This window comes from Chenopodium album, chromosome 19 (genome assembly GCF_948465745.1).
Source record: "Chenopodium album chromosome 19, dcCheAlbu1.1, whole genome shotgun sequence".
Classification (NCBI taxonomy): Eukaryota; Viridiplantae; Streptophyta; class Magnoliopsida; order Caryophyllales; family Amaranthaceae; genus Chenopodium; species Chenopodium album.
Window position 1 is genome coordinate 26,902,192 of NC_137852.1, and position 26,595 is coordinate 26,928,786.

The 26,595-nt window shown below is 34.7% G+C and overlaps 1 protein-coding gene across 5 annotated transcripts; it reads left to right on the top strand.

Moving 5' to 3' along the window:
• The first annotated feature begins 5,358 nt into the window (after positions 1-5,358).
• LOC145593548 (eukaryotic initiation factor 4A-1-like) lies at positions 5,359-25,586 on the top strand. 5 transcript variants are annotated; one of them, XM_081649798.1, is made up of 7 exons: positions 5,359-5,583; positions 5,738-5,910; positions 21,053-21,626; positions 21,739-21,787; positions 21,856-21,962; positions 22,039-22,469; positions 24,589-25,586. In XM_081649798.1, the coding sequence occupies exons 3-7, from the start codon at positions 21,170-21,172 to the stop codon at positions 25,231-25,233; spliced, it is 1,689 nt and encodes a 562-aa protein (XP_081505924.1). In that variant the 5' UTR covers positions 5,359-5,583; positions 5,738-5,910; positions 21,053-21,169; the 3' UTR covers positions 25,234-25,586. The 5 variants fall into 5 exon arrangements, with proteins under 5 accessions (XP_081505924.1, XP_081505926.1, XP_081505925.1 ...); XM_081649800.1 differs by having other exon boundaries at positions 21,502-21,626; XM_081649799.1 differs by having other exon boundaries at positions 5,784-5,910.
• The last annotated feature ends 1,009 nt before the right edge of the window (positions 25,587-26,595 follow it).

Sequence of the window (26,595 nt, forward strand, 5' to 3'; positions counted from 1 at the left end):
CGCCGCCCTCCCTTCCCCTCCCTCTTGGACCACCGCCTGGTCGGCAGCCGCCGTGGCTGCGCCACCCAGCCGCGGTTGCCGACCTTAAATAATTTTTTTTTTTTGTGTTTTTAATTTAATTAAAACAACATTTATCATAATTAAATTAAATTAGTCCATAAGATTAAAATTAAATCACATTCAATTTTAAAAATTAGGGTTCATCATAAAATTAATTCCAATTTAATTATAACTTTTAAAATTAAATCTATGATCATACATAAAACATTTTTATGCATAAATCAACCCAATTAAAATTATGAAACATAAAACAATTCGAATTAAATCAAAATCAAGCACAAAAATCATATTTTAGGGCTATAAATTTCGAAATTATTCGAATAATTAGGGCTAGGGGTTCGAAAATTCGAACATATTAGGGCATAAAATCGGTCCTTTCATGGCTATTTGAGCATAATTAAATCGCATTTAATCTATTCCAAAAGTTAAATCACATTTAATATAATAATTGACCCATAATTAATTATTCTCCCTCCTAATTGAATTAAAATTGTGGATTATCAAAGAATTATTGGCAATATGCGTAAATGCAATAGGCTAACTGATACCATTGTAGGAGTTTATAGGTACTACGCAGCGGAAATAACATGAATCATATTCATATAGTACCTAATCCAAGGATCTAATGCATAACACATAAAGCACAAATAATCGTACCTTTGAAGCGTGATTCCACGTGCGATCGAGCAAGAACAAAGGGAGATAAAGAACCCCAAGCGTGATTCCTCTACTTGGTCCACGGGCACAGATTAAGACCTCCACTAATGCTAGTTAGTCGCAATTGAAACCTTCAATTGACCTTCTATGGAGAAGAGCGACATGCTAACCAAGAACCACCACAATAACCACCACGAACCACCACCTAAGGGGCGGCCGTACAAACGTGAGGGGAGGAGAGAGATAGCCGTGAGTTAGAGAGAGGATTAGGGTTTTGGGATTGGTTGCCTTGATGTCAAAATTCACAGTGTGTGAATTATGACTACTTCTTACAAACCCTAGGCATGAATCTTATTTATAGATCTCATCTCTAAATAAGAGCCCATGTCAAAAGCCCAAAACCTAATTCCAATCTAACTATGCTAGCCCAATCCAATTCATGATTAGTTAATTGCTCATGAGGCCCATTAATGGGCCTCTTACTTGCTTAACCCAATACCCTTGTTGTGTGACCAATATAGGATCCATTCTAAAGGGCTTTGGGCTATTTGACTAGCCCAAAGATCATCTCTCATAGTCTAGCAACAGAGGATGACGCCCCAATAGAATGAACTTATTATCTCCATAATAGTGATCCTTGATATATCTAGTAATTGCACTTATCGAAGACATAATTCCTTCAAAGCTCCCTCTTGCTATGAATATGAGAAGGAAAGCTACTTACTATTCAGGCTAAGGTCTATACTATGAGTTTTGTTGAGAAAGTTTATCACATTTGGAGTCGGAGGAATGTTGCAATTTGTAGGCAAAAAACTGATGAACAACATGTCGTTGTAAAACACATTTTGTTTAATATAGGTTGTAGGTAGGGGTGTCCATTCGGTTTTCGGTTTGCATTTAGTCCAAATCCGATTCAATCCGAAATATAATTTGGTTTTCAATTTTCCAATGCTATCCAATTCTGATTTCTCTCTCAATCCAATCTAATCCAATCCGAATTAAAATTCGGTTACTTGGATTCGATCCGAAAATTCGAATTATAATACATTATTTTCTAGCACATAATGCGATTATAAAAATAAAGCTTTAATATAAATACAAGTTTTCAAAATCATGGTTAAAATAAATAGTTCAACATCAAGTCATTAATTAATTAATACAAAGTCTCCATAATTTAAATTATGTAGTAGTAAGTATTTGAGCTAAAGTTTAAAAAACAAAGAAATACATATTTTTGGAGGAAAAAGAAATACATATTTGTATTAGCTTAATTTTATAATTCGGTTTTCCGTTTGGATTGGATACAATTAGGGTCAATCCGATCCAATCCTAAAATCTGAATTTTACAAAAATCTCAATCCGATCCGATCCGATTTCAAGTTCGAATCCGATCCGAATTGATGATTCGGTGTGGATTGGATTTCAGTTTTTATCAGAATTATGAACACCCCTACTTGTAGGTGTGATGGTGAGATGAGAAAGTGGTTGCTATAGTCTCTTTTTTAATTACTGATTGGTAAGAATGGTGCACGAAATACTCACTAAACGTGAGCTTTGCACCGAAGTGATTAATTTATGCTGTTTTGTACTATGTACAAGGTGCTGTATCTAATTTTCAATAGTTCAGACTTCAGAGTATTGAAGCTAATTTTGAAAGGAAGGAAGGGGGAAAAAAAAAATAGTTTGTACTTCGTATTAGAGGAATCTATGCATGTGGGAAGCAGTGTGTTGTATTGCGTTTTTGTCCCCACCTGCACAACAAACAAGGGGACTCGGTTAATGCGAGGGACCGGTGGGGTGTATCTTGTTTCCATGAATAATTCTGTAGAATTGTTCTCTTTCAACTTATTTTTTCTATTAATTTATTATAGAGTGGAATAGTTATCCTTTTCAAGAGTGCATCTAGGCGCATAGCACCTATATGTTTAGCATGCATATAGGAGGGCAGTATGGGGTTTTTATTATATTTTTTCATTTGATATTTTTCTACAGTGGTACATTTTTGTGTATTATAATGTACCATTAATGTATAAATTGTATTAATAGTACTTTTTCATTACTATTATACATGTGGTGGTACTTTTTTTTTATCTTAATTATGTCGTTGATTATTTTCTCCTAAAATACCTACCACCAATCACTTATTAGGCTGTAGTGGTACATTTTGTCATCCTATGTATTTCTAAAACATATAGGTGCTATGCGCCAATACTTAACCCCTTTTCAATATTTCTTCTGTTTCTTTATAGATGCAACAATTTACTAAAATAAAAATATCACAAAAGTTGTAACACATCATAAAAAGAAGTTTTATATGGTGAAAATTGTAGTATAATATTTATTTAAAACACATATCCCACTTGATTATAGTTCTAACAAGTAATAACCTCTCAACCCCAATTTAAGTATATTTTATTATTTGAGATCCACTTTTCTTAAATACTGTGATAAAGTGTGTGTTGCCACAAATTTTTGTATGCGGTTGGCCGCATGGTGCGGCAGAGGTTACTTGTATGGTGTTACTGGTTTTGTCAGTGGTTACTTGTAGGTGTTACTTGTATGGGTGTTACTGGTTTTGTCAGGGGTTACTTGTAGGTGTTACTTGTATTCTGGGGTTACTTGTATGAGTATTACTGGTGTTGGTCAGGGTTACTTGTAAGTGTTACTTATATTCTGAGATTATTTGTATGGGTGTTACTGGTTTTTGGTCAGAGGTTACCTGTAGGGTGTTACTGGTTTGGTACGAGGTTTTGCTCTGGGGTTACTTGTAGGTGTTACAAGTAACCCCAAAATACAAGTAACCCTAGAACTCAAGTAACATCCTACAAGAAACACTTACAAGGCTACAAGTAACTCTAGAAACAAGTAACCCATAATACAAGTAACCTCTACCGTGCCATATGGCTTGCCGCACTGAAAAAGCTCTGGTGTGTTGCAACTATAAAAAACCGGAGAAAGTATTAGATTACATCATGTTCAAATTATTCAAATCAGTCGATTACAATTTTAATTTTTATTTACTTATTACTATAATAAAAATTAGTAATTGAAAAGTATACGATTCAGAAACTAAAATATAAATATCCTACTTGATAATGGTTTTTGGTATGTAGATCAAATGGAACTGACTGAAAACATTAAGATTGACATATATCATATATTAATAGCAAATAAGTTTCTAGGCCAGAACTATGTCCCGAGTTACTACATTAATTTTATAATTGAAACTCTATTAATATTTAACTAACTTTCTGGTCCGTACAATGCATGGGGTGTTTATAAGTGTACAATAAAAATTTTTATTCTATATGCTTTAACTGGAAAATGAATAGTTTATAAATGAGAAAAATGGGTGAAAATTGAATGTAATGGTAGAAGATATTAAGTTGCGCGAAAGTAAATCAAACAACATTCATAAATGTATTGAATTAAAGCTAGTGTTTTATTTATTTTTTATTAAAAATATATGAGAAAGGGGATTAATTAATGAAAAGGTGAGGTAACATGTGTCATTGGTGATAAACAAAGTTTACATATGCCATTCTTTCAAAAAAAAAATAAAAATAAATAAAACATATGGCATGATGGGGATGATGGGTTGAGTTTTTAAATATTAAGTATAGAAGTATAGATATAGATATAAATATAGATTTTGTTAAAATAATACTCTAACCAATATGACATTAGCTTAGGGCTCATTTGATATCGTTGTAGTTTTTTTGTTTTTAGTTTTTTGTTTATCAAATCATATGATATATGACATATAATGAAATATAAATTAGTCAAACTAATTAAAATTATGATAATTTTGAAAACTGATAAAAGAATAGTGAAAACACTTATTTCTTATTTCTTTTTTTTGGTTTTTTATTGTAAAATAAAAATTAAAAAAAACAAAAAAATAAAAATCGTGACAAACAAGTCTTTAGTAGCAGCACACACTTTATCACGGTATTTAAAAAAGTGTATCTTACATGATATAATATATTTAAACTAGAGTTAAAAGGTTGTTAGGATTAAAATTAAGTGGGCTATGAATTGTAAATAAAGATAATAATACAATATCTACCATAAAAACCTTCCTTTTAAAATAATTATGTTGCAATTATTATGACATTTCCATTTTAGGAAAATATTGCAACTATAAAGAAACAGAGAAAGTATAGCACTCTCTCCGTTTTTAAATACTTGCTGCACTTTTCATTTTCGACTGTTTTTAAATACTTGTTTCATTTCCTTTTTTTGAAAGCTTTTACAATGTTTAACTCATTACTCATACCTAGTGGACCCAACATTTTTTTATTCTCCAATTCTTCCACTATTTTTTATTCTCCAATTCTTCCACTATTTTTTTATTCTCCAACATTTCCACTATTTTTTTAAATACTTGTTTTTAAATACTTGTTTCATTTCTCTTTCTCCTCCAATTCTTCCACTATTTTTTTTTATTTTTTTTTTATTTTTTTTGCTTTCTATAATTTTTTATTCTCTCAACTACCCCACTACTTTCATAGAGAAATGGAACAACTATTTAAAAATGAAGAGAGTATTAAATTAGATTTAAAAAGTAAGGCCACCCGAGTTTAATTTGTAAGATTGAATAATTAGTTATGACCACAAACAACTCTATTATCCCCTCTTATGAGCCTTCTCAGCCATAAAGTCGTAAACTTTCCTTCTCTTCTCCCTCACTTGAATAATCATGGTCTTAAGGAACTTACACGTAAACTAGAATATTACTCCTTAAGGCCAGGGAATGGTAAGAAACCAGTTATTGTTCAACCAATCTCCCTCTTTGCAAAATAGTACATCTCTTTTTCTCCATCTCTCTCATCACTCATCCAACATGAATTAAAATGATATAAGGTAATTTACAGATTCATACCATAACAATAAGCAATTATACTTATTTGTGTGTTTACCTAGATCTGCATCGTTTACGGCTGTCTCAGTTTTTTTTTTTTTTTTTTTTTTTTTTTTTTTTTTTTTTTTTAATGATTATTAATTATTAATGTCTCAGAGAATATGAATTCACGCGATGTATTTCTCCAATCTCCATATATTAGCTCGTACAGGCTGGAAAATGGATTACTGAGAAACACCTTCCTTTACTATTAAGGTGATGATAGTGGCGGTGGTGGTTGCGACTTGTACAAAGAGCACCAACTGCATCCATTAAGGGAGTATGAGCAGGTATGTTAATTAATGCTTTCTTCTTTTTTTTTTTTTTTTTCTCTCTCTTCAAGAAATTAATGTTTTTTAATTATATCAACTAGTGTGTGGCAGCCATTATTTTTAATCCAGGGACAAACTTCAAATGTTTAATGGTTTAATAAAATTTCAAGAAAAGAAATTGATCATATAAATTATTAATTTGAAATTGCATATGTGATATGACAATCATTCTTATATGATAAACGAGGAGTTGTAAATTTTGTTTGTAAACCCCAGTGACAAGTTAATAAGTTATGTAATCCCCTATAATTGATAAATACGAATTATAAAATAATAAGCCCTTAAACAAATTGATATTATATATGAAGGGATTTGTATTACATTCGAAAAAAAAAAAATTAAACACAATTTTCGTTGACTAATGAAATTATTACAATGTATTGTGTAAAAATAAAATTTGTATTTTGTTCCAAACAATTAATAAATGTAAAAAAAAAATTATGCACTTATATAAATTATTATATAGTATAAAATGAAGTCCAATAACAAGTTAAATAAATTAAGGCAAAATCAAAGAACAAGAATAAGAAAATAAAATGAAACTATGAGAGTAGTTACGGGCTTGAAAACTTATAATACATTGTATAAATTGTGAAATGAAATAAAGATAAAGTCCAAAAATCAATTAATATAACATGCACCATGGTGCATCTAGAAATAGGTGCTCCAGGTAGAGGTGTCAAATCCGAACCGACCCGAAAAAAATTATCCGTTTCGAACTGTAACCGATCCGATTTGATCCGAGAAATTCAAGACCCAAACTCGATCTGTAACCGAACCGAACTCAACCCGAATCCGAACTTGACCCGATCTGAACTCAACCCGACACCGATTTGATCCGACGTGAACTCAACCCGAATCCGATTTGACCCGACCTGAACTCAAACCGAACCGATTTGACCCGACCCAAGCTCAACCCGATCCGAAATTGACCCGACAAATAACCGATCAGATCCGATCTGTTTTGACCCGAACTGATATTAACCCGACCCGATTTTAACTCGATTTGATTTTTACCCGATCCGAATTTAACCCGACCATGATTGATTATTGACCTTTTTATTCAAGTTCTTATATTATATATTTACTAATTATTAATAAGTTAACTTTTTTACTACAAAGAAATAGTCTGGAGTCTTAAGTTTACTACAAACCATCACGTGAGACAATCTGACCAAAAAGTAGGTGGGGTCCATATAAAGAGCCCTCTCTTCCTATATCTCTCCTTTTTTCTCTCTCTACCATGTGTTTTTAGAATTTTATAATCGTTGTTATGTATTTACAAATACATAACATTCCTTCATTACTACTTCCTCTACAACTGTGCATTATCCTAGAATTATAGGCATTATACATCATACGGTTATATACACACCCTACATACATATGCAATAATTTATGCTCAAATAAAAAGAATGTACATAGTAACAATTAACCATCACTATGTATAATGTCAAGTTTTTAATATAACAATTGAATTAGTGATAAAGTAATTCTAACAACTCTAACAAATATCTTATACAAATTGAATTAGTAATAAACTAAACTAATAGTACAGAACTCATAACCTCGCAAGATTGTACAATTGATGAAGAGTTGTACCCTTGTAATAACCTTAAAAAATTGATATTCTATTTTGTATACATCACCATATGTAACTATTATTACTCATCAATCACTAGCTCGGTCTCACTTATATAGGTACGATAAGTTATCGATAATTATTCAATCTCAATTTTCCTTTAACATAAAAATTATACATAACTTGATCAAATGAGAAAACTAAAACTTCGTGCTTCATAATTAATAATCATATTGAACCAATAATAAGGTAAAAACTCAATAATATCTCTAGATTAAAAATAACCTTATTTGGATATGAATTTGGTCAGCTCGACCAAAATCCAGCCAAACACAAAAAGGAATTGAATTGAAACTGACCATTTAATGAATCAACGGATCAACCTTATCTTAATCGAACCGAACTTGACCGAACTGAAATCATCCGAACTGAAATCAACCCGACCCAAATTCATCCGACCCGAAGTTATCCGGTTAAACCCGTTTTAAACCCGATCCAAATTTATCCGAACCGAAAGTGAACCGATCTGGAGTTGACCCGACCCGGACTCGATAGACCATGACCCGAATTTGACCCGACCCGAATTTGACCCGATCCGACCCGATCCGAGTTAAAAGGATAATTTTGATCCGAACATATCCGACCCGAGCAGACCCGACCCGATCAGACCCGACCCAAACTCCATCCGGTTATCCGAATTGACACCTCTAGCTCCAGGCCAATCCGCTGCTTAGCCCAGACGAATCCGTGCCCAACAGAAAGAAGCTTGCGCCCAACAGTTTGAAGTCCAACCAACTTTTTTTATTTTTTCACTATTGAATTTTGATATTCTTTTTTTCTACCTCTAATTTATTTGAAAACCTAAATTAAAACTTTCAACAACCAATTTTGATTTTTCTCTCTCCTCTTTTTTCTTTTTTAAAAAGATTATTTTTTTGTTTCCCTTATTGACAATTTTGATTCTTCCTTTTTTTTACCTCTAAATTACTAGAACCTCTAAAATTTTCAACAATGGGAAAAACTCTACCTTTTCTATTCACTTTAATATAAAGTTTCTTGCATTTCTATATTATAATTGTAGAGTTTTTTTTGGCAGCACTTCCCCACAAACCTCCAAATCCCCAATACTTAAATTCTATGCATTTGATTTTTTTTTTTTTTTTAAAAAAAAAAAACAAAACCAACAACTACCATCCTACTATTTTATTTTATTTATTTTATTTTTCTGATTTTTTTTTAAAAAAAAAAAAAACAAAACCAATAACTACCATCCGACTATTTTATTTTATTTATTTTATTTTTCTGGTATTTTTTTCAAGGGACTAACTACCAACATTTCGCTTTATCATATTTTCTACTGCACGAGTATTAATTCTCATGCACTCTCCTTTTTTCTTTTTTTTTTTTTTATTGGCATCCAAACAACTTCCACCTCTCAAAAAAAAAAAAACCTCCAAATAACTTCTACTATTATTTTACCGAAAAACACACAATTACCCAAAAAACTATCTATTTATTGCATACGACGTACTATATAAAAATCAGCTTTTTTTTTTTACATATAATTTTGTTATTAGATTTTTTTAATATATCCCGTGCATTTTGCACGGGTACACTCTAGTTGTTAAAAAAATGGAGATATGCTGATTTTATTTTTTGGAGATTTTGACCATTTTTGGTGGATTGTATAATAAAATTAGCAAATCTGATGTTAATCGTTCCATATCCATTACCTTCATAATTTTGTTCATATATTTTCTGTCGATGTTCATATACGTTATCTTTTATGCCCATATATATGTGTTATATGAAGTAATAATTTGTATAAATTTTATCAAGTATTTTGGTATGAAATAATAATTTATTTGAATGTTGTGTATTTCCTTCTTTAGTTGTTTAATATATTTAATTATAAACCAACTACTGAACACATTCAATAAAATGGAGCGGGCGCTCCTCTCTGGTGAGCGGCCGCTCCTCTTGAAAGCTCCGGACTCTTCTCCAAATCCATGCTCCTCTCTTCCGCTATTCCAATGCACTCAAAAAGGTTGACTAAGCCTCGAGCAGGATCACACGAGCACTCCATTCAACCTACTCAAACACTCATACACAAACATAAGTATAGAAAAGAGGGAAAGCGACAAAGCAAGGCCAAAAACAAAGGAAAAGGAGGGGAAAACACAAAAAGGAACAAGGCAAAGCAAACTAAAACAAAGTGCTTGAAAAAGGCTCAAACAACTGCCAAATGAAGGGAAAAATCCTTAAAGAAAAGGATAAAAGAGTGGTATAAATACCATTCAACAGAGCTAAGCATACAAAGCAAATATCGTATCAAAAATCAATATCGAAGCATTAGGGATTAGGATCCACATAAAATCATGACAGTTATACTAATCGAGGGAAAATCAATCAACCAATGTTGCAAGGGGAAATAGTAATTGCAATCAAGAGAATTCTCCTAGAAGTTAAATCAGGTTTCCTCTATAAATGACTAGTAAGAAGAATCAAAAATCAAATTAATCAATAAAAGTAATCCCAAAATCAATGGTTTATGTCATTAGAGATCACAATGTAATCCAGCTTAAGAATCAAGGTTAGCTACTCCTTAATAATTCAAACACATGCACAATTCTATCAACCAATATAATCACATCATTCAATCAATCAAAATCCAACAATTAGCAAGGATCCATAATTCATGCATTATTCATCATCACCCTAGTAAGGAATCTTCTCACTAAACATGGTGAAAATGAAGAACAAAACTAATCTAATCATCATCATTATCATCATTGCAAACAATTGATCAAAATCAAATGCAAAAGATTAAATTAAGAAGAAGAAGATTCTTACAAACTTTGATCAAATCAAAGGAATACTGCTTGCATTCAAAGTAGAAGGAATTCAAATGTAGAAATCATTTGATTTTCTCAAGTTTCTCTCTCTAAAATCTAAGAACTTTCTCTCACTAACTTTCAAAAACTACTAGAATCTTCATCTTCTAAAAATAGAAGGAAAACCTACATGTAGTGAAACTAAGGATCGGAGAAATAAGTTGGGCGCCCAAAAGAAACCAGTACAGGCGCACTCTTACTCCGAAATGCACGACCGCAAAGAAAAGGGTACAGAATTGGGAACTCTGGTGGCGCGGACCTACACGCCCGCGCCCCTGAGAAGGGGATCTCCTCTGTGCGTCCCTCAATGTAAGTGGTGCGGACTCCTGATCAACATTAGTTATGGCATTCTCGAAATGAGTTGATGGTGGGTTCAACATCATATTTTCATGTGATCTCAACATGAGGTCGCAAGCATCAAGTCTTGGAGTAAGTATTCCCTTGCTTTGTGAGGTATATGAGAGCTTCTACCGTGCACTATTAGCATGTTCAAACCCGAGGAATTGCCATGAAGAGCCTTGGACTTCACCTTACTCTTGAAAATAAAAAAAGACAACCAAGTAAAAGGGAAAAGACGATAAAATCCCCTTCTCCGTCCCATAATATAGTTCTTGTTTGTGTCTTTTCTTGGTATTTAAGAGCTATGAGGAAAAAATCGATGAAGTACATTAATAAAAGTGAAAAGTACAATTATAGACAAAAGTTAGAGAGAGAAAGTGGAAAAAAGTACAAGGCATGTGCAAAATTAAAGGGTAATATAGGAAGTACAATAAATAAAGTTAAAAAAAGTGAGGGTATAATGGTCTTTATAGATTATCTAATAATAGAAACAGGAACAACATTTTGGATCTCCAAAACAGGAAATCAAGAACTATATTATGGGACGGAGGGAGTACAAAAATACATGAAAAAGGGAAAAATAACTAGAATGAGACCAACTAGAGAATAAAATACTAAGGGCTTGTTTAGTTCACCTTATTTTTGCTTATTTGATCTAGTCTGATCTGATCTGGTTTGGTCTGATCTGATTTGATCTAAATGTCAGATTTGACCAGTTTTTGACCTTATATACGATAATTTATACAGAAAAAATATATCAAGTGGGATCTTGTTACACTCGTAATATTGTGTATTTTATTATTATGTGATTTTCACAATTTTTTAATTACGAAATTAAAGATATTTAGCGCAAAAAAAAAAAAAAAAAAAAAAAAAAAAAAAAAAAAACTACACATAAGACGATGATATGATATGAACTTATTTATTTCTTTACTGATCTGTACTTTTTTTTTCTGAACTGAACTTATTTTTTCCCGAAATAAGTAAAAATAAGGTAAACTAGACAAAACCTAAAATTGAGGAAAAAAAAAAAACTCTCTTTCTTTCTTAAAACACCTCTCTTTCTATTTGTGTTAAGGGGCCGTTTGGTTGGGTTTAATAATCAAAGGGAAAGGGAATGAATATGCCTCACCCCATAAAAAAAAAAACTCTCCTTCTTGATGTTTGTTTGTCACTTTTTTCATTCCTTTTCCCCATTTTTATTTTTGAGCTTACCCAAAATCCTTATACATTGATTCCCCACCCCTTAGACTTTTGCATTCCCTTTCCTAAGCCACCACTACACCACCATATCCACACCTTACCCAGTTATCCCCACCGCCCAACCACCTCGCCGGAATTCACCACACTTTCCCTATAACTCGTCGCACCGTCGCCGGAACTCGTCGTACCTTCAGGGGGTGTTTGGTAAGTGGGAATTGGGGCTTGGGAATGGGAATTGAGGAGGTGGGAGTATGTATTGTCTTGTTTGTTTGTGGGAAGGGAAATTTTAGGTGGGATTGGGAGTGGCAATAAAATTGCTCTATTCCTATGATTTTATTACTTGGGGGGGGGGGGGGGCAAGTAATAGAGATGGGGATTGGGAATATATAGGAAAAGACCATTTTGCCATTATTGAAAGCATAAGGATATAATATTAATAAGGGTGTTATTGTAAATTTGCTATTTATTCCCAATCAATTCCCTTCACACCCCAAACAAGGGGTTGTCAATATTTTATTGAATTCCCAACTATAAGACCATCTTCAATGGTGAGACTCAAGTTTTAGTTTACCTCCAATGGTGATACCATACCCACTTCTCAATTTAGCAACTCATGTAAAGTCTAATTTCTCAATGGTGAAACTCTCTAAAAATATACAAATGTCACTTTCAATTTATGGCCCACCAAATCCATTTCTTTTTTAATATCAAATATTAAAAGATTAAAAAATAAAATAAAAAGGTAAAACTTAAATAAATTATAAAATATATTAGAATATTGACAAGGGCCCCACATTTTTTGTCAAATGAGACTCAAAGTTTTTTTTTTTTTTTTTTTGACAAAAGAGCTATCAAATAAAAGGAAACAACAACCAAAAACAACAACTGTCAACCCAAAAAAACTAAACCTGAAAGTACAACAAATGATGACGCCGGGCACAACCAGCAAACCAGTGAGCAGGATTAACCCACAAACGAGGAACCTTTTGAACCTGGCGAACCAAAAGGGACTGAACTAAAGCCCGCAACTCCTAAATGAGCCACCAAGCAGTAAGGAGGGCAACACAATCTGTATAAGCCCGAATTTTCAAAAAGCCTTTACGAATAGAAAACTCCAAACCCCAAACACAAGCTTGAAGCTCAAACTGCAACGCTGAACTCGCCATAAAAGGCCGACAACCACCTCCTAGGACCTCAGCAGAATGAAGATCGCGGATTATCCAGCCTGTTCCCACCCTGTAAGTAGAACAATCCCAAGCCCCATCTACAATCAAACAAGCCGTTGGAGAAATATAAGGTAACCCCCGCATACACAACCACTTGACATTCTGTATAGCCTCCAAACTAACCGAACGAGAAGACCTTGCAAACCTCTTACAATCTAGAGCCTGCATATTACGAAGAACCCAATCTGACGCCATAACAACAATTGACTTAGGTGACCAAACAGCTTTCCTAAACCTCAATTGATTACAAGAAATCCAAATCGCCCAAAGGAGAACAAACAAAGCAATGCCTTTCCGATTTCTCGATGTCGAAAAAAGAGAAATTGTACTCGAGAACAAAATACTAAATGAAGGGAACTGCATAAGATCCCATTGGATGCCCAACGCTCTAGATAGCCAAAGACTACAGATAACATGACAATCTCTGAACGTATGAGACACAGATTCCACATCCACATGACAAAATGCACAAACTAGATCAACAGGGAGGCCTCGAGAATTGAGAATGGTCGCTAAAGGAAGAGCGTCGTGATGCAATTTCCAACCAAATATTTTCCACCGAGGTAGAATAGGTAAAGCCCAAAACTTCCGCCACCATGCTTGAGAGATGTGAAACGGACTACCAAACATGGCCCTAGGCTCACAAAGGAGAGCATAAGCAGATTTCGTTGTAAAAACACCATCCTTAGTAAACTTCTAGTAAACAAAATCATCCATTAAACGCATAGACATATCCAACGAAAGAATTCTAGCAGCAGAGCTAGAATGAAACAGCATGTGAATAATAGTAGCATCCCACGCGCAAGAATGCGGATCAAGTAAAGAAGACACAAGAGTCGGTTGAACCGACTTGGACGGAAGATCCTTAAAATGAACTGCCCCCCAGAACCCAAGAATCCTCTAAAATACGAACTCGAGAACCTGAACCAACCTTCCAACACAGCCCCCTCGGCAACAACGACATCCCCGAAATAAGACCCCTACACCCCAGGAGGGACGAGAAGCCGAGAATGATTCAATAAAACGAAGAGCCGGATATACTTTGTAGATAAAAGACAAGAAACCAATAGCTGAGGGCATTGAATAAGTCGGCAACTCTGCTTCGGCAATAGGGTTCAAAAGGGGAAATACTGTAAATTCCCAATCCCCCTAAACCCTTCAGAAGATGGAGCAACGACAAAGACCGAAGAGCCAATCCTCGATTAGAAGAAGAAGATTTCCACCAGAACCTGGCTAACAAATTATCCATTCTGGAACACATAGAATTAGGAATTTCGAAAACAGACAAGATGTGATTAAAGGAGGCAATGAGCACTGAGTTGATAATAACAAGCTTAGCCGCGACAAAAGCCGGAGAGATGTAAAGGTATGTAGACGTTTGACCACCTTGTCCAAGAGGAAACCAAACTCAGAGCATTTACTACAACCTAAATCAACAGGAAGCCCCAAATGAGAACCCAATCTAGATTCAGATCTCACTTTCAAACAACTAGACAGATAAGCTTAGTAATTCTCAGGAGTATCAGGACTAAACTTGAAAAACGACTTTTGCAAATTAAGCATTTGACCTGAAATATCACAAAAGGCAGAAAGCACATTCAACACCTGTTCACAATCTGGAGGAGAAACCTGGAAAAATAGCAAGGAGTCATCTGCAAAGAACAAGTATGAAATGGTAGGAGCTCCCCTAGCAATTTTAATACCCTAAAAAGGCCTTCTGATTCTGCCTTACGCAGCATAGCCGAAAGAACCTCCATGCACAGAACAAACAAGGATGGAGAAAGCGGGTCTCCTTGACGTAGACCACGTTGAGGACAGAAACCCTCTATAGGTGACCCATTAACCAACACCTGGTATGAGACTGTAGATACACACTGCACAATCAGATGAATCCAGTAGGGAGGAAACCCAAAAAACCTGAAGAACCCTACTAAGAAAGTCTCACTCAACTCTATCATAAGCTTATTCATATCTAGTTTTAGGGATGCATAAAAACGTTTCTTGGATTTGGAAGCATTCATAAATAATGAAAGAATCTCATGCACCATCAAGTAGTTATCAAACATCAACCTACCAGGAACAAAGGCATTTTGAAATTCCGAAACTATGTATGGTAGTATCTAACGTAGACGGCGAGCAAGACACTTAGCTATGCATTTATAAAGAACATTACAGAGCACTATCGGTCTAAATTGAGAAACATGTTCAGGGTGATCTACTTTAGGAAGCAAAACAAAGAGTGTCCGATTCTAGTCTTTAAGCAAATAACCATGAGCAAAAAAGAACTGGACAACATTCACCACCTGATCACCCACCTCACTAAAAAAGGCTAAAGTAAAACCATTAGGAGACTTATCATCAGCAATACTAAACATCGCTTGCCTAATATCATCGGCCGAAAAGGGGATTAGTAGTGACTGACGATGTCTGTCAGATAATGAAGGGATGTGAAGGGAATCCCAAGGAAACTAAGAAAGAGGAGGTCGATCCAAATTCCTACTGCATAAGGACTTGTAAAAATTGAGAACCAAAGAACGAATATCCCCCACAGTCGAAACCCAGGAAAAATCATTGTCCTTAAGCCCTAGAATAATGTTCTTCAGACGTCGGGCCTGAACTGGAGATAAAAGTAATCTATAATGCTCATCACCATACGCATCCCACTTCACTTTTGCTCGTTGTCTCCAAAAAAGAAATGCCGCCTCAGCCTCCTTCATTTTCTCCATCCTAAAAGTACTAAATAAACAACGACTATTCCGTGAATCAAGATTAAAAGAAGCATTAGAGCATGCACAATAGTGAAGAAAAATAAAATTCTTCACCACTCTCTCTCTAACTTTCCCTCTCCTCCACATCAGATTTTTTGTGAGGAAATTTTTTTTATCCCATCAATGAAAAAACCAAAAACTCTCTTACCAATCTATCTCTTACTTTTAACCATACTCATCTTTCTTTCTCTCTCTAACATAATTTATTAAAAAAAAGAAAAAAAAGGAAAAAAGGCATAAAAGTCAGAATTAGAGAGATTGGGACCCGCGTGAATATTTTTGTGAATAAGTTCACAGTGTGAACTTTTTTACAAAAGTTCATGAAGTTTTTGGTAAAAAATTACCATTGGGATAAAATTTTCCCCAAAATATTTCTTCATGCAACGAATTTTATAACCATTGGGAAAGCTCTAACGGGGCGTTTGGCAAGTGGGAATGGGAATTTGGGAAAATATAAAGTGGAAGTGGGAATGGGAATTGGTAAGTGGGAGTTTGTCAAATATTCCCAATCTCTTGTTTGGCATATAACTTGGAATAAAATTAGGATTAAAAGATGAAATTACAATTTTATCCTTATTGTCTTAAATCTCAAAGGCTCAAATTTGATATGTATTATTAAGTTGAGGGCAGTTATGTCTTTTATATAGTTAGAGAACTCCCACCATTTTATTACCTACCCCCCCTAGGTAATAAAATGGTGGGAATAGAGGGTAAATATTCCCAAGCTTATTCCCACTCCCTAAACTAATTCCCATCCAACAAACATGGGATTATGGAGCTTGGGATTAAATAATCCTATTCCCACCTCTAGGGGTGTTCAAATCCGGGTACCCGGGTTTTCGGGTACTTGGTAGCTTGTCCCATGTCCCGACCCGAATAATCCGGGTACCCGGGTTATTCGGGTCGGGACATGGGTACCCGGATCTATTTTTCATTTTTTTTAATTAACTTTTTACTTAATATTATGTATTTAACTATTTATCCCTGCTGTTATTTAATTTATTTTAATAAAAAACCTGCTGCATTTTTTTTGTAAAAATTCAAGATTTTCAGATTTTATTTTTTGTAAAAACCTGCTGCATTTATTTGTAAAAACCTGCTTTATTATTATTTTTTTTTTGTAAAAACCTGCTGCCTATTATAAAAAAACCTGCCGCATTTTTTTTTTGTAAAGACCTGCATGGTTTCCAGAAATCAGCCTTGAGCCCTTGACTCGTTAAATACCTGCTACATCATTTAAGTAACCTAGAAACCTGTTTTAACATATTAAAATACATGTCTTAACATAATTAAAGTACTAATTAAAAGCTAAAGTTTAGGGGAAGTCATTAGTTACATAATTCCAAACACACAAATTACAAAGTACAATAATAGAACAAAGCCACAATGCAAATTAAATAAGCTTGGAGGTCAAGTTTCACTTGTGAGATCCGAAACTTCAATTGTCTCATCAATAATAATTGTTGGTTGCTCCAAAACCAAGTCTTTAATTCCTGCAAAAACAAATAATGCAAAAAAATAATTACATATCAAATATATTATGTATAACATAGTAAAATAAAGTAATAGATAAAGTTAATTAAATCACCTTCTTCTTCCATACTTTCCAACTCAAGCAAGCTTTCCTCTATAGTAATAGGGACACTAGAACTACGCATCCAATCTTGGCCACAAACACGAGCTTCTACCATTTTTGTGCTCAAAGAAGTGCGAAAGGAATCTAGAACACGTCCTCCCGTGCTAAAAGCGGACTCGGAAGCAATGGAAGAAACCGGAATAGCAAGAATATCACGAGCCATAGTCATAAGTATTGGGTATGTTTTTCCTTGTCCACTCCACCATATCAAAATATCATTCCTTTGGAAGATGAATCATTCCCACTCTCCCTTACAAAACTATCCCTTAACCGAGATACATTGTTAAGACCCTTTTTTTGCTCTTGTCCACCTTTTTCACTTTGATTTGTAGAGGCAAGGTTAGTAGAAGATGACTCTACTTTTTGTGCATAAGATTCATATAATAAATTCAATGCATCTTGAATGCGTTGACACAAAGTATAGGAACTACTAACATCATAAGAATTACGCACAATGTGCACCGTATACTTCATCTTATTCCAGGATCAAGAATCAATGCAATGAACATCAAAATATTAATATTATGAACATTTTCCCAATACTTGTCAATTTTCAACTTCATTTGCATTGCCATTTTCTTAACATCATCATTCGGGTCATTAACATAGTCATATATTGTGTACCCAATATCATAAATCTCCTCCACAAAAGTATTTCCCCTCACATAACGGGATCCGGACAACTTCAAAGTAGCATTATAAAAAATTTCAAGAAAAGGCAAGAAACATTGAATTTTATCCCAATCCTCATCATCCGGAACACCCCCTACCAGTTGCTTCATAAGCTCTTTAGTGTAAGGAGAGAACTTTGTTTTCATATTCTTAAAGGCTTTCCTAAACACTAAAGCACTCTTAAACATCAAATAGGTGGAATTCCACCTTGTTTCAACATCTAGGCAAACAAGACCTTTGGAAGTGATTTTCTCCTCTTCAACACAAGACTTGAACTTTTGAAGCCTAGAAGGAGAAGACCTCACATATTTCACAGCAGCTCTAACTTTTAAAACAGACACATTCACATCTTTCAAGCCATCTTTGACAACCAAATTCTAAATATGTGCGGCACATCTCATATGCAAAAACTCATAATTCAACACACACCCATCCCAAAGATTAAAGATTTTTTTCAAGTATTTTATAGCCAAATCATTTGAGCTAGCATTGTCAACTGTTACAGTTAAAACCCTCTTTACATTCCATTCTAACAAACATTTTTCAATAGATTTACCAATAAGCTCCCCAGAATGACCAGCAACAGGACAAAAGTTAATGATCCTCTTATGCAATTTCCAATTATCATCAATGAAATGAGCAGTAAGACACATATATGACAAATTTTGACCCGATGTCCATGTATCTGTAGTAAGACATACTCTAGATGACAAATTATTGAAAACGTTCATTAACTCTTTCCTTTTTTCAATAAAAAGACCATAACAATCCCTTGTAATTGTAGCACGCGAGGGAGTAACAAATTCAGGACAAGCGACTTTACAAAACTGACGAAAACCTTCACGTTCAACGAAAGCAAAAGGCAGCTACAATCAACATCTTAGCAAGTGCTTTTCTAATCTCATCATAATTATATCTCCACAATTTAGGAACACTAACAGTTTGATGAACAGTCCCATCGGTATTAATCTGTGTCCTAGACTCAAAATCTAAGATTGTTTGAGTTTTATCTTTGTAAAATGGAGCTTTTTTTACACCTTTCAGATGTCTCTTCATGCCATTAGTTCCATTTAAACTTTTACAACCAATTATTGTTCCACAAGAAACACATTTAGCATGATCTACATCATTTGCAAGCACGCGAAAGTGTTCCCAAGCATCAGAGATTTTTTTCTTCTTACCTCCATTGTTTTCGGCTTTTGGTTTTTTCCCCGCTCTCTTCTTCTTATGCCATGTTTTCGGAGCCTTCTCCAAAATTTCTGCCTCATCACTATCATCACTATCATCAGATCTTTGGTTCCCAACTGTTTCATTTGAATTTGTCACCATCATGTCATCTAAATCTGACATTTTCTGGTAAAAAAACAAACATACATAAATTAGTCCATTCATTTTAAAACTGAAAATTACATTGTACACTAATCACTTATTCTGTCAATGCCTAAATACCGAATTGATAATCTATATATTATCTTGAAACTAAAATTCAGGTCACACATTATAATTCAATCATCAATAATGAAATAATTCTAAGTAATGCACCATTATTCGAGCAAATCAGCAAAAAATAAAAATGAAAAATAAGGATAAGAACGAATTCGAGCATGTATGAATTTGTCATCTAATTAAACACCATAATACACTATCAATTAGCACGAAATACACTATCAATTATCACGAAATACACCATCAATTGGATTACCACAAATTACAACGAAATTAAAATAGCATGAGAATAGAAATTACCTGGACTGAAGCCTTGAACTCGATGGAACGAACTCGCTGAAACTCGTGAAGGGCAGGAAGAAGAAGGCAAGAAGAAAGAGCAGGAAGAGAGAGAGAGAGAGAGGGGCAGGAAGAGAGAGAGGAAAGAGGGAGCGGCGGAGAGAGAGTGAGGGGAAACAACCCTAATTTCGTGAAATTAGGTTGGGGGTCTGAGTGTCTGACTGACTGTGAGGGGTTAGAGAGGGTAAATTTTTTTTTTTTTAATTTTTAATTCGGGTATTCGGGTACCCGTTTATGAAAAAATCCGCCCCATGTCCCGACCCGGATTGAAGGCAGTTTTCCCGGGTCGGGAACCCGACCCGCAAAAACATGCTTTTTTAAAAAAAATTCCCATCGGGTAGTTGCCGGGACAGCAGGACAGCGGGTCGGGTTTTTTTGAACACCCCTACCCACCTCATAGGCCCTGTTCTTTTCACCTTAAAAAAATAATATTAAGTAAAAATAATTTCAGTTCAGTAAAAATAAGTTCAGTTCAGTAAAATTAATTTCAGTTCAGTAAAAATAATTTCAGTTCAGTAAAAATAAGTTCAGTTCAGTAAAATTCAGTTTTCTTAAAGAAGAATTATAATAGAAAATCAGTAAAAATAATTTCAATTCTATAAAAATAATTTAATTTTAGTAAAAATAATTTCAGTAAAAATACTTTCAGTTCAGTAAAATTAAGTTCAATTCAGTAAAAATAAGTTCAATTCAGTAAAAATAATTTCAGTTCAGCAGAATTAAGGGGAATCAAACAGGGCCATAGTCCCACTTTCCAAACACCCCCTAAGTTTAGAAACCCCCAAACGTAAACAATACTCTCTCCCCCAACTTGCCAAACAAGGGTTTGCAACCATGTTTTTTGGGACATTGAAATGTGGAAGGACGAGCACCAGAGTAATTCAGGTTCGTTTCTATGCTATTCTATTACGTAGTAGTTAATAAATGTTAATTAATCCCATTTAGGGTTTAAATTAATGATTTTTGAATCTTTTGCACCCCTTATTTGATTTCAGAGGAGATATTTCGTTGTAAATCATAAACCCTACCAATGTCCTTTTCCAAGATTCAGTGGTTTGAAGTCTTTGAACGGCGCTGAAGTTTTGGGACCTACTCATGTGGTCAATTGTGACATGAGTGCCACAACAACTGGAAAGGAAGGGGTAGTGGGAATGTATTGGGTGGAGAGGGATTGTTACGGTGTTTGGGTGAAGGACGAAATTTACTATGAAAAATGGTTTGGCAAGTTTATTTCCAAACTATGTGAGTTGAAAGTCATTGACAGATTTGCCAGTGAGCAAAGACCTAAAGTGGATCTTCTACTTTCTGATTGTTTGTGGGGTATTTCTGAACTTGGAAGTATTTCTGATGCCATGAAAGCAGGCACACTAGACCAAAAGTTTCCTAAGCATAGAAGGGGTCCTGTATATCAATTGGCTTATCAAATTGTTCTAAAGTTGAACAGGAATTTCCCCCCTGCTTTTGAGCTTCAATACATTCCTAAACAAGAGAATCAACTAGCTCACTATGGTGCTAATTTAGCTCGTAGATTAGGAGTTGATGAGTTTCGGATCCAGAAGCTTATAGGAGGTATAGTAATCAGTTTATTGTAGAAATTTTTTTTTGTTTTTTTTTTAAAGTGTGTAATCAATTTGGTTTTTTTTTTTTTTGTGTTAATAATATTTGTGTGTTGGTGATGCAGTCATGACTAGAGACTCTGGAGTCATACCTAGAGCTCCTCAAATTACTTTGTGAGTGTATCCACCTTGAACTTTTTGATTTTTTTCTTTTTCTGACTAACTTTAATCTTATGATGAAGGTGTTTCCGAAAACTAAATGACCTCTTCATTTCATATGATGTGGTCTTCTGTACATTTGATGAGATGGGTTTGAATGAGAACCTTCTCAGAGGAATCTGTGCTTGTGGTAAATTTCAAGATACATTTACTTTAAATTGATATCATGTGCTTATTCCGGTGGTTAATTGTATTAATGCTGTCAGGTTTTGAGAAACCTTCAGCAATTCAACAAAAGGGAATCGTTCCCTTTTGTAATGGTCTTGATGTCATTCAGCAAGCCCAATCTGGTACTGGAAAGACTTCCACTTTGTGCTGTGGGATATTAAACCAACTGGATTTTGATTTGATGGAGTGTCAAGCTCTTGTTCTTGCTCCTAGTAGGGAGTTCGCTCAGCAAATTGAGATCGTTCTGAGGGCTCTTGGTAACTACTTGGGGGTGAAGGTATTTGTTTGTGTTGATGGTACAAGCGTTCTTGAGGATCAAAGAATCCTTGCTGAAGGAGTACATGTGGTTATTGGTACCCCTGATCGTGTCTTTGACAGATTGTGTAGACGGCACCTTTGTGCAAACAACCTTAAGGTGTTTGTTCTTGACGAGTTTCATGAAATTCTTTCTCGAGGTTTCAAGAGCCAGGTACAATGCACACTTTACTTGTATATTCATTTGCAATTAGGTTTTCTACATTGCAATATTTAATGAGACTGTTTATGTTTTGTCCTGCCTATTCTATGCATTGCAATATACACATATATGACTGTTTAATGAGACTGGTTATGTTTTTAATCATTGAAATCTACACATACATGAATGTTTTTTGCAATGGTTGAATAACTATATGGGTTACTATTCTGCAGTTTTTTCTTTTAACAAATTATAATGCGTTATTACTTCATAAAGTACTATGTGGAGCTGCTGATAACTCCTATTCTTCATTCCACTTCAATGAACCATTATAAATCCTTGCCTATCTGGCATGGGTATAGACGCTTGTCACTTCTTTTTAGGCTAAATTATGATGTTAGTTTCATGAAATACTTAAGTCTAACACTTGGACACTCACCTTTGTTTATTGCTAGTACCTTGTCTCTAAGAATCATAGAGCCTAGTTCCCCCATCTCACCTGTTGGCGGTGTGTGTTTAAAAGCTGGCTCTACTTTCAAATGTTCTTATTTTAATTTTTGGGTTGGCCTTTTGGATATGATGTGGATTGTTATCTATTGAGTTATATCAGAACTGGACGACTATTAGGGTGACACTGTGAGGGATTGAGGGAAGTGGTTGAAGTGTTTAATTACTAGTTTTCTATTAGAATGTTTAATGGTGGTGTTTTTATGCACTTTTTTTATTTTAATTGTTTTTTTAAGTTGTGTGGTCTTTTGAAAGTTCTTTCTATGTGGGATCTTTGTGGATATGCTTAACAAATTTTGGCTGTTTATATGGGATGACATCGAATTTGGTGTCATGTTTACAGCTATATATGTTCTTGGTGTGTGCTTTGTTGTATTTAGTGTGTTGCCTTGTTTATTGGTGCCATTTTGCATTGGAGCCTTGGAGGCAAACCTTGATAGTTGGATATATTATATGATTTTGTTTGTGAGAATGCACAAAAGAATCAGTGGGGTTTGGAGGCATTTAGCTGTAGTAGTTACTCTATATTAGTTTAGATGGATATATTTCAAATAATCCATGGTAAAATAAAATCCACTAGTTGACTATTGTGTCCAAACTCCACAAGCTAGTTGAAAAGCTGTTGATGAACTGGAGGTAGGAGTGTAGGTTCTTAAGGGCTTGAACGTTTGATATAGTTTTTGAGAGCACAGTGGTCCATGAAGTGCTGAATTATTATGATTATTGAACTGTCAATTATCTGTTGTATTTCAATGTTAGCTTACTATGTGACCTAGGCATTTGAATATATGTGATTAGGGCTACTTCAGCCTACCTGGCGGTGAAAACATTCTTCTAAATAAGTCTTGGTGTTAATACAGGCTAACAAATTCATTTGGCAATCTGTTTGGCATAGAAGAATATCATTTTAAAATCTTGTGTCACATGAAGCTTGACTTATGAGAGAGTGCTAATCTTTAGATTTATTTTTAATACTCTTATTATCTGACAAATTGATGTGGTAATCTGTTTATGACCTCAAGTTTCATATAAAAGCCATATGCCCTAATAGTAGCCCAAATTAAATTCTTGTTGCATGGAGTACATGACAAGTATCATAATTCTTCCTATGCATAATCTTGAAACCTCAATTGGTTCATTCTTTCCCCTTGAATGATTGAAGTCGTTCGGGAATTAAAAAAAAAAAAAAAAAAAACAAATGTACTAATCTCAAAAGGATGTTAGTGTCTAAATGATAACATTATTGCTCTTCTTTCCTGTTTGATTAGCTTAGGCATAATCAACACTTGAGTAGCAACATGAGTAGGTAAAGGATGCGATTGCACTCTTTTGTCCCCCACCTTCACTAAATAAACTTTGGTAATACTGTTATTAACCTTACAGGAATTTACATTCAGATTTTTCAGCTTAGGCCTTTTATTTGCTCTTTATTGAAAGAACCTTTGCAATGTGAAATGCACACTATATGATAACTGCAGCCATGGTGCAAAAACAAGGTAGCAGCCTTTTATTTGGGCTGCATCATGAATGATTTTTAATTTGACCTGACACTCATAATTTTTTAAATTGCTGTGGGTTAAATGTGTGTACTATTGGTACTTATTTCTACGTTTTTCCTCCACAGATCCATGCCATTTTCTTGCAATTACCCCCTAAGATCCAGGTGGGAGTTTTCTCTGCTACTATGCCTCTTGAGGCCCTTGAGATCATCAGAAAGTTCATGAACAAGCCTGTGTGGATTCTTGTGCAGCCAGATGAGCTCACCCTTGAGGGTATCAAGCAGGTCTATATAAATGTTGATAATGAAATATTGAAACTCGACACTCTTTGTGAGATGTATGAAACTTTGGCAATCACCCAAAGACAAGGTGTCATCTTTGTGAACACCAGGAAGAATGTTGGCTGGTTGACTGACCAAATGAGAGCTCGTGGTCAGACCGTGTCTGCCACACACGAAGACATGGACCAGGATATTAGGGATTATAATATGCGTGAATTTCGCTCTGGTTCATCCCGTGTCCTCATTACCACTGATCTTTTTGCTCGTGGTATTGATGTGCACCAAGTATCTTTGGTGATTAACTATGATTTTCCCACTAAACCTGAGAACTATCTGCACAGGATTGGACGAAGTGGGCGTTTTGGGAGAAAGGGTGTTGCCATCAATTTTGCGACCAGCTCAGATAAGCAAATGCTCTTTTATATCCAGAAATTCTACAATGTGGTGATTGATGAGGAGCTCCACACCAATGTTGCGGATCTTATATGATGATAAGTACAAGTTGTCACTGTGTTTCTGTTTAGAGGCAAGATGTTTTGTCTGATTTGGGCAAATTACTGCATGTCTTTTTTTTTTTTTTTTTTTTTTTTTTCTTTTTTTTTTTTTTCTCTCTATTCTGGGAACATCACTACATTATGTTGTGGTAATTTATGTTACTGGTTTGGGGATGAATTTAGATATTTCAGATTGGCATGTTGAGCCAACTGATTATCATATTTTGAGCCTGCTGTGTGCTTGCTGTTCTGTTTGTTGCAAGCAGCAGTGCTCTCCTTTTGTACTGATGATTTCAATCATCAACTTTATCTCTAAATTAATATAATCAGCCCCCCCTTTTTGCGTTAAAAAAACTACATTATGTTGTGGATGCCCCAAGTTTGCCATAGCATTACCTGAAGGCTGTTAGAAATTAATCATTTGTGAATTGATCTTGTTAACGAACGTCTCCGGAAGGTTAAAGTGGGAATACCAAAGTTTTATATTTGATACTCCGTATAAAACGGTAATTAGATACATTAGTATTCTAATATTTACATTAACAAGTGTAAAATTCCAAATCTTACACTTATTAGAAAGGAAAAATTGCTGGGAATAATCCCACTTTTGCCTCATCCGCTAAAAATAATCCCACCTTTTGATTATTTTTTAATAATCCGACCTTTAATGTCTATTTGCTCCAAATGGTCCCAATCGGTCATCGAACTTGTTATATCAGGTTAGATGACACGTGTCAGCCTATAATTTGTCAAAAAATAATAATAAATAAAACAATTTTTTTAAAAGTTTAAAATATTTTTATAGGAAAAAAAAATTAATTATTTGAAAACCACCTCACCATCCCAAGCCACCCTCCCAGCCGCCCCATCCCCACAGTTAGATTGTGTGACTCCCCTGCGCCAGGCTCCGGCCGCCCAGATCCTTCCCCAACGCAGCGCCTCCCCTACCCCCTTCCACGAACTGTCGAACCACCACGAAAACGCAGAACAACCTTCCCTCTACCACGAAAACGTAGAACAACCTTCCCTTCACCACGAAAATGTAGAACAACCTGCCCTCCACCCTCGAAAACCACTTTCTGTCTCGATCCCGACCCTTGTCCTGATTTCGACTGTAACATCCCCAAAATTCGAGTCTTTAATTTCAAACCGAACCATCGAACCCTGGGAGTGTTACTGCTACACTTATTTCCGTAGAAAATAAATGCAAAGCAAAATGAAATAATATATAATAAACTAAGTGGTCTAATTGGTGGCAAATCAAATAGTCATTACATCAAAACTGCAATTATTTTGAAACCAATAGTTAAAAGGAAATAATTAAGCTCGGAAATAACTAAATTGTCTTAACTACGTG

Bases quoted from the DNA above. Each gene is read 5' to 3' on its own strand.
- LOC145593548 (XM_081649797.1), top strand. From the start codon at position 20,892: ATGTTTTTTGGGACATTGAAATGTGGAAGGACGAGCACCAGAGTAATT. The intron at 21,627-21,738 runs GTATAGTAATCA...TTGGTGATGCAG, and splicing joins GATCCAGAAGCTTATAGGAG to TCATGACTAGAGACTCTGGA. The intron at 22,470-24,588 runs GTACAATGCACA...TTTCCTCCACAG, and splicing joins CTCGAGGTTTCAAGAGCCAG to ATCCATGCCATTTTCTTGCA.